Source organism: Thamnophis elegans, chromosome 3 (assembly GCF_009769535.1).
Source record: "Thamnophis elegans isolate rThaEle1 chromosome 3, rThaEle1.pri, whole genome shotgun sequence".
NCBI lineage: Eukaryota > Metazoa > Chordata > Lepidosauria > Squamata > Colubridae > Thamnophis > Thamnophis elegans.
The window spans coordinates 104,866,960-104,879,699 of NC_045543.1; the positions used below are offsets into that span (position 1 = coordinate 104,866,960).

The window sequence follows — 12,740 nt, forward strand, 5'->3', positions numbered from 1 at the left end:
TTGAGTCAGTCTTCCATCCTTCTGAGGTCAGTAAAATAAAGACTCAGATTGTTGGAGGCAATATGCTGACTCCACTTAGAGAGGGCTGTAAAGCATTGTGAAGTGATATATAACTCTAAGTGCTATTGCTAAGTGGAAACCAATTTTGGGATGTACGTTAGTACCTAAAACTCTAAATCTATTGACAGATATATACAGATTGACTTCAATTTACAACCATTCATTTAATGACCATTGAAAGTTATGACACTGTCAAAAAAGTGACTTATGGCCTTTCCTCACACTTGCACCTGTCACAGTGTCCTCATAGCCATGTGATCAATATTCAGATGCTTGGCAGCATGTATTTGCAACAGTTGCAGCCTCCTGGGGTCATGTGATCCCCATCTGCAACCTTCCCATGGGGCTCCCAAGCAAAGACAATGGAGAATTCGTATTTCCTTAAAATATGAATAAAGCATAATAAAAAAATAAAGCAAAAAAGGTAGTAAAATTGTGTGCCATTCATTTAATGACTTAGCATGAAAGTTCCAATTCCGATTGTGGCCATAAGTCTTAATATCTATCGGCACAATAATTATATTTTTGTTTGAATAATTTGCATTCAATACACATGGAATAGAATTAATGATATGTATCTAGAAGATTAGCCTTATTGACTGTGTTTTGGAGAAACAGTAGTAACGTCTTCCTATAAAATTTATTCATGCTATTTAAGGAACTTGTGATATCAGTGCCTACTGTATAAAAATGTGACCGGTGTCTAATTAAACAAGAAAGAAGTATAGGAAAAGCTACCATTGGGGAAATTATAGTAACTTTTTGTTCCAAAGGGATTTTTTTTTCCAAGAAGCAACTGGATTTTCTAGGTTTTTTCTCTCTGAAGGCATTTTGCTTCTCATCCAAGAGGTTTCTTCAGCTCTGACTGGATGGTGGGTGGGAAATGGAAGGATTTATGCTCCTTGCAGACTGTGCTTTTTAACAATTCAATAGTTCCAAGAAGGCTCCCTACCAATTTGCACCACTCAGATGATCCTGATGACACAGATAAACCTCCAGGTGACCTTAAAGACTGCTAGAATAATGCAAATGACCAGCTGTCTGCAAGGAGCATAAATCCTTCCATTCCCCACCAACCAGTTAGAGCTGAAGAAGCTTCCTGGATGAGAAGCAAAGAAAAAAATCAGAAAGTCTTGCGGGAGGGCTGGAAACACTTTTGGGACAACCATGACCAGAATGACTGAAAATCTCCATAGATATATATTAACTTTCCTGAAAATAGGATATAACTGCAGTAATTACAAGAATGTAGGAAAAGGGTATTTCCCCAACAAAATACAAAATCCTGCCCTTTTATAAGAAAGCTCCTGATAATCCAAGAATTATGAAGCCTAAGATTAACATAGAACTTCCCGTCATTTTATTTCTCTAAGCATTAGAAGAACACAAAACACAACTCCTTTAAAAGAAAGCAAAAATTCCTTTGTAAAACAAGATACCCAATTCTAATTTCAGTAATAACAGATTCATCTACATATTATACAAAGAATAATCACTGGGCCTTCTGAAAGGTGGCTTGAGCAGTTTGACAATCCCTTGTATTTCTCAGGGGTTCCTTTTGCTCCTATGTCAAAAGCATTTCACAAAGAGCCAATTAAAACACTAAATCTATCCCTATGAATGAAATAATGTATCTGGAGGTCCAAGTTTTAGCTATTTAGCAATTCTACAATTTAGATGGCTCTGCCAATCTTTTTAAACCTATGCGGTTATCACATTATGCTATAAATAGAGCAATCACTCGGTCTATTTATATGATGACCACTTGAGCACTAATCTCAAAGATCAACAAATGTTAAAAGCAGAGAAATAGTTATCTTGGACTCTGGCTCATAATTAAATTGAGAAACCACCAAGTGTCTCTCTCTCTCTCTCTCTCTCTCTCTCTCTCTCTCTCTCTCTCTCTCTTTCTCTCTCTCTCTCTCTCTCACACACACACACACACACACACACACACCCACACACCTTGATCATCCTGTCTCGCTGTAATATCATTTTTGACAATATTTCTTTGGTCACATTATTTTCAAAATCAGTCAAAATGAGGTAATTGAAGACTTCAAAAACTGTTATTATAAATAGAATTATTTAAAAATGAATAAAAAAGTATTTTTCTCCAGATAAAATCCCAAACAAAAAAAAGGTTTGATCATATCACTATATGGAATTATTCTTTCTTTAATTTGGGGTTGGGGACAGGAAGAGACAGACAGACAGAAACTAGTAATTCCCCGATGCCAGTGGTAGATAATAGCAAAAATGCTGTCTCATAAATCAGAACAGTTCTTAAATTATGGTAATAGCAGTATCCTCTCATATGAACCTTTCTAAAAGGAATTAATGTGATAGTGCGTCCAAAACAATAATACAGTTGAAAACTTATACCAAACAAATTCATGAGTAAAATGCAGAAACTTTTCACTGTAAATCATGACAAAGTTCATACCAATAATATGCAGAACTCAATCAAAAGTACAGTTTATTTTAATCTATGCAAAATATAATAGTAATAGACTAGTTTCATATTTGTTCCCAACATCAGTCAGCAACTTCTCTCTTTATTAAAAACTAGGAAAAATTATTGAGAGCTGCAACCATCACTATAAGAGTTGATTTTTAAAAAAATCACACTTGGACATATGACACTGCAAGAATGACTTGTTTTCCTTTTGTTTTAGAAGACATACCTTTGCTTCAGCAGGTTTCATAGTTGACGTCTTTGATGCAACAGAAGTCTGGGCCTGCATTAAGGTACAAAGAAGTGTGAATTAATTGTCTTTCATATATCTTTTTAAAAAAGTAAAATGGGAAACACTCCACCCGAATGTAACACACTGTATTTCAAATTTTACTGGACCCCATGACAGATCGGAATGCGATGACAGATTTATGCAAATGACAGATAGTAATGCAAAGTTCAGTTATTTTCAACAAGTTGCATAACTGAAATTCATAGACAAAGATTATACCAATGGTACTCAGATAGGAATTGAGTCATTGCAACATAGTAACTCTAATCCTCAACTCTCACAAGCTGTCCAGAACAGTATTATGACATGGGAGGCCCCTGAGAATTCCATAAGGACAAGAGGGGTTGCCCTTCCTCCCCACATTCTGACAATCAAGAAAAGAAAACCGTGTCCTCTCCATTAGATGCCCAGGCCTGAATCCTGTTTGAAAAGAGTCCAGATAAGTTATTTTCCCTTCCGTGCTCTATAGTTGTTCACCAATGACTGTCTCAATAACAATCCAAAAGAAAAGTTAGAGACCAGCTGATATTCGTTCCCTTTTTAGAAGGGGATGCATCACAAACCTCACTCTATTCTAGCACTGCTGATGTTACCTATTTTGATAATGAAATGTCTGCAAGAAAACAATCAAGCTCAGACAATACCAATGACCCCAAGTATCCTGTATCATACTGATCTTACACAAGTCACGTTCATTACTGGTGTGCAACAAACATTGATCTATAGGGGTATAAATGAAAGAGAAATCATATTTTTGTGCTCAGCTCAGAAAAAAAAAATCCCAGCCTAACTTGAAAAATTCCATCAGAAGATTTCCAATTTGGCTGGATTCCAAAACAGCAAAACTCAAAATATTGCCTTTATAAGCAGATGATTCTAAATTCTTGTAGAATGCAAAACAAAATAATCCATCACCATGCATTACATGTGCAGTTCAACTCTGATAATATTTATTTCACTGCCCATTTCTAAAGGAAAGTTGAAGCACGCATAACAGAATAACACATACGACACTTATTGTTTTAATAAGCAATTTAAATACTTCCATAAAATTTGGAAAACAGGTTGTCATTTGAGTACATGACAAATTGAAAGCAAACTAGATTTGGGAAATTCTGTACATCACTAGTATAATCCCAAATAGATTTAATTATTATTCCATTAAATAAGTCTTTACCAAATGGCAGTTGAAATTATGCACTGCACCAAACCACTTATTTAACCACTTAATGTTATGTGTAAACCTAATCATTATTTGGAAGGACAAGGTAAACACTGAACACCTAAAAAAATTTAAAGCAAGTCATGCTAAGTACATATTAAATATAACTCAAGAGCAGTGGTACCCAACCCTTCTGGGCTGGAGTCTGGCATGGGAGGGAGGGGGATAGTTTTGTGCAAGGGGCAGGCAAGTACATGTGTGCGGGCATAGTTGTTTCATAGTTTCATGAATGGAACTGCGTGCACCAGTAATGCTCCATGCACTGGTGCCTGCTGCTCGCATGATTTGGGCTGTGCACGCATGCCGGCCCATCACTCATGCAGCCCGGTTGTTAATAGACCACACTCCGGTTGTGGGCTATAGCCCACAGTTTGGGGATCCCTGCTCTAGAGGAAATGGATTATCTGGACACTTTTCAATCAAAATTCAGGCGAGAATATAGAACTAAGATAGCCTTGGTGGTGCTTATTGGTGACCTATGGCAAAACTAAGATACGGGTGATGCAGACATCCTGACCACCACTGATCTCTCTGAAATCATCAACCCTCGATTCTTCTGGACTGTCTGAAGGGAGTAACAATGAATATTACAGCATTGTAGCAGTTCCCCTTTCTGTTGGCCAATTCCAATCAGAATGGTGAGGGGGAGAGGTTGAGTAGGAAACCCCTGCTTTGGGGAGGGCAGTGTCAGAGGACCCAATACTCTTACCCACTGCTTAATACCTACATTTAGCTATTGGAATGGATCCTTCATCAGTTTAGAACCAAGTATCCTTTATGCATGAATGATCTTCAATATTCTGCTGACCTTTTATAAGGACACACTAAAAGTTTGTCTCTGCCTCTGGGCTAGTTGCTACAAATGTATGCAAGGACTCATGTTTTTGTCTGTATTAGTGATTATAGATTTATTTTCTCAGCTGCTGTGTATTTAAATTTTTGTACTACTGCAATTGTTTTTACTTTAATATTGTTCATCACCCAAAGTCTATTGTTGAGAGAACAGCCATACAAATTATATAAATAAATCTTGACACATGGCTAACCAAGTAATGCTGTAAGGGTCTGCATGAAAAGGAACAGATTCACATTCAATCATAATAGTATTTTTATATAAAATGTTTTTTTTTAAATATGAACATTCCACCATTTCTTAAACTGTGTTGTCTAGGTACAAATATCTTGTGCAATACCATCAGAATTTACAACATCATTCACTACATTGATATTAATTCCCTTAGTTAATCATAATAGTATTGAAGGCTGTGGATTTTTGGATCTTCTAGTTCTAGGAACTTTCCATCCTTGGTTTTAAATGCAACTAGTGCATAATTGGGGAGTTTTCCTGGAACTCTCAGCTCCTACTGGAGCAGCGGATGGCAGCTGTGGTCATTCATGATTTGATCACCTTGCAATTGGAGTATTATGATGATTAAGATCACTTAGAAACTATACCTGGTCCAGAATCCAATAGCACAAGCACTGATGCCTAGTGCTTCCTATTCCCATGTAATATTTGCTTCATCAGCTTCATCGGTTACCAGGAGACTTCTCAGTATATAGTAGTTCATGGTGGTTTTATTTCTATAAAGCCCTGTATCAGTGGTGGGTTGCAATTTATTTTACTACTGGTTCTCTTGTGCATGTGTGTGTGCTTGTGCTATTGCATGATGCTTCTGCACATGTGCAGAAGTATCCAGGCAGTTGAGCGGAGCCTCCCGCCACTGCCACTACCACTTCGCCCGATCTGGGCCAAACTGGCAGCAACCCACTTCTGCCCTGTATGTCATATGACTAGCTATCTTCCATGGTTTCTACCTATACTTTACAATATGACACAGTTGCGTGCTTTGGGTCCTATTGATTAAGTAATATAGTCTAGCAGGACCCAGAAAAAAACCCTTTCCCTATTGCTGTGCCTCCTCTCTATAATAGCATCCTCCCTTGAGATTCACTTCACTCCCACCTTATCCACCTTCAACAGAACTCCTCAAAACATGGCTCTAGCCTTCTGTGGTGGGCTTCTTTGTTGGGATCCTCTGTGGTAATGTGACGATTTTGTTTAATTGTTCCTTCAGGATATAGATGAATAGATAGATAGATAGATAGATAGATAGATAGATAGATAGATAGATAGATATGGAGATGATAGAGATAGAGATAGAGATAGATATATATACACACATACACATGTTTCTTCTGTTTTTAATTTTCTGAAACTGTCCAGAGTCATTTTTGGCGTTGAGCGGTCTCAAAAGTGGGTAAATATCTAATGTTACAAGAGAGGCTAAAGAGAGGAAGGCCGTATTCTGTCAGCACAAGGGAGACACCCAGCCATATAATAATCGATCCTGTATCTAAGTAGGAAGGGAATCTAAAATCAGCAATGGATGCATTCAGTTCACATTGTAAGTTTTATTGAGCGGAAGAGTTAATTTTTAAAATGTTTGAACAGAAGCACATAAATCACTAAAAATGTTTAATGATTTATTGTTTCTTCACTATACTCACCACAAAGGTGGGTGGGAAAGAGAAGGGAGTGGAAGGCTTGCTTAAATATTGGTGTTCTTTATCTGCTTATTAAGTGTTAATAATATTATGAATTGTTTTAGATGTCTGAAAAACTAGCAATTTGTTTTATTATGTTAATACAGAGAGGAAAAGAAAGGACAGGAAGGTTTTTTGAATTAATTCCTATGAACTCATGAAGCCTCTGTCACTCTCCCAATCAACTCAACACTATGATTCCAGCAAGCAGAAAGGTCAAAATGAAATAATTGCAAGCTGTGGTTATGTGACTAGATGTACCTTCTTCCCCACCAATCACATGATTGAATTTTAAGAGAGATTTCAGAAGAATTTTTTTTCTAATTTTAAAATTGTAATCATGCAATCCTGCATGAATCATTACAGCTGCCAGAGCATCTGGTATATTGAAATCACACAAAAAAATATTGTCACAAATCCCCTAAGTTTTACAGATCTCAAAGGATTTGCCAGGAAAAAAATAATAATCTCAAGACATTTAGAAGAAAGGAAGTATCATCTTGAACAACCTGATAAATATAGAAAGATTACAGTATGTATGCATGTATGTATGTATGTGTGTATGTATGTATATTCTGTGTTTTTTATTTGTGCTGATAAATAAATAAAGGGAGACTAGTATAGATCTATTTCAAACTATTTAGCTCTCATCAGCTACCCATAGCCTTACTGGGATACTGGATCAGCTAGCCATACCCTAAATGGCTAGCTGATGAGAGCTAAATAGCTTGAAATAGATCTATACTAGTCTCCCTTTATTTATTTATCAGCACAAATAAAAAACACAGAATATAACAAAGGCAACAGTAAAAATATTGGGTTTCTGTCGTGATGGACTCTTGTGACGAGCCGATTGACAGATGATGGAAGCAGCTAGCTTCCTCCCATAATTGGGGCTTACCAGGGGTTGTGACTATATATATATATATATATATATATATATATATATATATATATATATATATATATATATATATATATATATATATATATATATATATATATATATCTCAATCACTGAGTTTCTACAGAAATATAAAGAATATTGGACTTAGGCACATTCAAACCAAAGAAATTAAAATTTAATGTAGTTTTTCCCTAAAATATCCACATCATAGAAATAAGAATCTGGGGCAGAATGTCATTCATCTATCTATCTATCTATCTATCTATCTATCTATCTATCTATCTATCTATCTGAAAAAAAGGGAAGGAGGATCCGCGTCGCGATGTCACAACGTGCAGTCTCAATACTCCGAGACCGCCGTTGACACTTTTGCCGCTGGATAGTCAATTGAGACCTAAACCATCCCGTAGAGACAGTGATCAGGAAGACAAAGCCTTGCTGATCTCAGAGACAGCACAAAGTCCCTGATAGATCGAAGGGAAGTGCTTCAAGCCGGCAGTAAACAGGTAGGCCCCAGGCTGATGAAATTGGGATGCTCCGGAAGGAAGGAAATGAAAAGAGAAAGCGAGTCCATCTGGTATTTTTTCTATTCTATTTTTCTATTTTGCTAAAGACTGCCCAAAGAAATGTTTCTTTAGAGCCAAATTAGATCCTTAAGCAAAAGAACTGAGTGGAGAAAATAACCCCAATTGGATAGCTGTGGAAAGTTTTTTTTTCCTTTGTAACCATTCTTTGTGGATTGAAGTACTTGCAACATTTTTCATTTGTCCTCTTAAAGGGAACGGATTGATTTTTATTTATTTATTTATTTTGCTTTTTGTTGCTTTATTTTTTGACTTCTGGATTAAAACCTTCCTTCTTATTTGAACAATTACTTGTTATTAAATCTCACTAAAAGAAATATAAAGAACTTTGTTTCCTATAAGCCAGAGATAAATATTAGAAGGTGAAAAATTAGCATACTGCTAATTTTTTTTGAAACAACGTATCTCTTTTCTTTCCTTATTTGACTTCACTAACTTTGTAGCTGAAGGATTTGCAACTTATTTACAGAAACTGATAAAGAGCCAAGGGCACGAATAGTTTTCACAGGTGCCTCTGAGAACTATTTTGGCAAGGGAAAGAAAGGGGGGAACAGAACCCATCTCCTTTGAAGAGCATACAAGAACTTGTGTTCAAGTCAATCTAAAATAAAAAATAAAAGAGGCCTGGAAGGCTAGAGTGGCAGTCGCTATTAGTTTTTTTTTCTTTTTTCTTTCTTCTGTTTTGGAAACATGGATCAATATTCAGATGAGGAAACCTTAAAATTCCAAAATAACTTGGCTGGAATTCAAAATCTATTGGAGAATATGGGAGAATTGAGAAGAAGTTGGAAAGACTAGTCTTCCTCAAAGCAAAAGATGATGGGGTTAAAGCCCCAAAACCTAAAGGGGAAAATGAAGATATAGAAGATAAAGATAAGACAATAGATGAATTTATTAATGAAGCAAATGTGGGTGAAAGTGGAAAGAAGGGAATTCAATGAATTGGAGCTCTACCCCAGATTCCAGGACACAGAAGAAGAAAAAATACTAATGATGATAGACATAAGAAGAGAATTTTTTTAGAAGCAAGATTGACAACCAAAGACAAGCTAATTTTAGTAGCAACTGGTGGGCAACGAGATTATCTGAGAGACCCTTCAAGCCACAAAGTGCGGATAGAAGTCTATAAAAACCTTATAAAGGAGATAAAAAGAAGATTGACACCACAATTGGCAAGAGAGATAAGACTGTTTTGTTACTGGAAAGATACAGGTTGACAATGAAAGTTGATAATAAAAATGAGTTGATTTTGGTGATTAATAAGTAGGAATTTTGTAACTCTTAGATTGTTTTAGATTGTTATCAAATGTTTATTCGCTAACAATTAATTAACCATAATAATAACAATGAAATGATAATGGATACAGCGTAATGATATATACATGTATGGTAATTAATAAAAGAAATTTGGATATAAATTGCAAATTGTGACTTGGGAAAAAGACCTATAAAAATTTATTAACAATTTTTTATTTAGATCTTGTTATAAAGGTGCAAGGGTTTTTTTTGGGGGGGGGGGTCTGACGAGAAGAGATGGGATATAAATAGTAAATGATTTTTAGCCAATTATAATAATAACAAGGAAATGTTAATGGTCATTGTTTAACAATATATACATGCTATGGTATTGGCAAAAGTAACTTGGATATAAATTTTAAACAGTGAGTTGGAAAAATAAAAGGGGGAGGTTTAGAAACTTTATTAATTGACTTTTATTTAAAATATGTTATAAAGGTGTAATGTTATTGGAGGATTTTTTTGAAATAGCTAATGAATGTCATTATGTGGTTGTGTCTTTAGGTATGAATTATTTGAGGTAAAAGCGTGTTCAAATAGTTGTAGTCAAATGAGAATTATGGTACATTAATAGTAAGCTATACAAAGATTTTTGATTTAAAGTGTATAATCTAATATGAACTATAAGTAATGACTGTGGAAGAAATGCACGAAAGTTATCTGTAACCAATCGACACGCTTTCTACAAGATGTAATGAAGGATTATTCTTTTTTTTTTTTTTCAATTAAAATAAATATTTCTGAATTCTGACCTAAAGACATCTACTTCTTTCTCCTGGACCTGACATAGTTTCTGATGTTTCCAATTGTTTATCAAGACAACTTGGGAGATAGTATAAACCATCTAATTTTATTTCTAAATAATTTTTATTGAAGAGATATTTTTATACAATAAAAACTAATGAAATTTAAACACTGATTTTAAAAGAACAAAGGTTTTTTTTTTCCTATTTGAGAGTTGGAGGGCTTTTCATCACAGACATACTTCTCCCAATGTTTACTCTGCTGAGATGAAGAAATGAGTATGAATGAGTAGTCTAAGAAGCTGACTATCATTCTTACGAATGCAAGATGGCATTATAACCATTATGTACAAGAAATCATACAGCCTAATTTTTAAACATATTATTATATACCAGCCACATGAAATAATGTTAGCTGTAACATATTTTCACTACATCGATGGAGAACCCCATTCACAAAAACATTTCAAGACTGTAAATTTGGGATCAAACCGTCTTTCCAAAATAGAAGAATTACCTTTTTTGCTTCCCACCAAATAGGCAATTCTTCATAAAAGAAGATCCAGGTTTTTAAAAATATAATTCAAAAATAAATCTATTAAAAGATTACTTTATGACAGCAATATTGCAAAAAGGATTAGCGAAATATTTTACAGTATTAATATTTGGGGCTTCTGCATGTTCTGTAAATCGCTGTTTCTGAAGTGATGGGCCCGGGAATCTCACTATGCAGGTTAGCAGATCTTGATATTCCAGCTTTATAGAATATCAAAACAATGAAAAAGTAATATGACTGAAGTCCAGCTACATAAAATTTCAAAGTGAAACAAATCATCAAAATTAATGTTGTCCACTTTGACTATACTCTTTTTTTTAAATTATTGTTGGCCATAAATTTCACAAGCAGAAGAAAGCATAGCTCTGACCCTTGAGGATGATATACTGAAACTAAAAAGCAAATATGAAAGTATTGCCTGGTAACCAACAATAGCTGAATGATTCATAGCTAAATAGAATTTGGAGAGACTTTGGCATGTTTTGAGGAAGGCACACCCAGATAGAACAAGAAAAAAAAAACTTCCTGACTGCACTGAAAAGAGAGAGGCATTTCATGTATACTAGCTTATGAAAACAGGAGTGCCCAGTAGGTTGAAAACTACATACTAATACAATCTACCCATTTTTGCACTAACTCATAGACAAGCTGCTGGATTCACTAGAAATCAGGAGGCTATGAGAGTTCCAGCCCTCCCTGAAGCAATGAAAGCTAGCTGCATGACTTTTGTTGTGGAAAAAATAGGAGGCAGGAGCCTTACGTACACTCCCTGCATTGTATTAAAAAAACCACCTCAAAATAAACAAATAAAAATGCCTCTCCCCAAATCTTGTCAGCTTCTCTATATATCACTATCAGGATGTGTGAAAGGAAAAAAAAGTTTTACGCAGTCCTTGGATTGTTCATAAAAACACATCAAGTAAGTTATGTTCCAACTGACTAAAATTGAAAATCTTAAAAAGTATTCTAACAGTTTTGTTCTACGTTTAGAACAAAATTTTTTAAATGTGAGGTGTTTTTTTCTTGAAATTAAAATATTTGAATATTTGATCCTAAGATAAAAAAGTTGTAACTTTGGAACATTTTACATAACTCTATATGTATCCAGGGGTGAAATGCTATCATTTCGGACTAGATCATCCAAACCAGTAGTAAAAATACTACCCGTTCACCTGAACTGGTAATTTAAAAAATGCTACCTGTTTGTGCGAACCGATTTTTCCGGTGATCAGCTGTGGTGTGTGATTTATATTAGGAAATCCTGCTTTCTAGCTAATCTAAACCATGTGGCACAGATTTCCCCCCTCACTGTTCACTTACCTTTGCAGGCATGCACATGTGCAGAGGTGGCATGCACTAATGCGTGCATGCTCACATTGCTACCAACCAGTAGCAAATGTAAATGGATTTCACCCCTGTATGCATCCCTTCTGAGATACTTAAGAAAACTGAACTCCCAAAGTGGTTGGATAGGCCTTTTAAGGATCTGCCCTAAAGCAACCTTAATGACAAAAGAAATGACTAACTGTGCTCAGAAGAATGCACCCACCCCCTGCATGTAAGACAACATGAAACCAATCCTTTCCCCATGAACTGAAACCACTCCTAAAATTGCCCCTCTTAACGCTGACTGAGAATTCTGGGTTGAAATTTCACTTTTCCATTTTTGCTCAAAGTGAAACATCCTTTATTTGCATCAGGAAATGTCAACCTAAACAATTCACTTGAGAAATTTCTTTGATTCAAGCTAATAAAACAGGAAAAAAATTCCTTCGACATTTTAAATCTTAGCATGGAAATAGAATTTGTGGCCTATTATCAAATGCAAAGGATATTTTAAGAGTGGAACCTGGGTAAAGCAAAGAATTTCAGTTTCCATAAAGAAAATTCAGGAATACCTCTGAACTTACACTGATGGCAGCAAGATTACAGGAAGTTTTTCAATTATTTCTGAGAAAAGTAGAGTGGGCAAGTATTAAAATTACTACCAGATGAAATTAGGGCAACTCCGTGCACGATATAATCACAGTGATTTATGGTGAGGAGTAAATATAAATTATATAAATTCCTCTCCT

At 35.3% G+C, this 12,740-nt stretch overlaps 1 protein-coding gene across 8 annotated transcripts in view; it reads right to left on the reverse strand.

Moving 5' to 3' along the window:
• The window catches only part of CAST (calpastatin), an 81,549-nt gene that overhangs the window by 41,871 nt on the left and 26,938 nt on the right, over positions 1 to 12,740 (reverse strand). For all 8 annotated transcript variants that reach the window (XM_032214356.1, XM_032214355.1, XM_032214354.1 and 5 more), the window contains one exon: positions 2,748 to 2,801. In XM_032214356.1, coding sequence (XP_032070247.1) covers positions 2,748 to 2,801 — 54 coding nt within the window. The remainder of the gene's footprint in view (positions 1 to 2,747; positions 2,802 to 12,740) is intronic.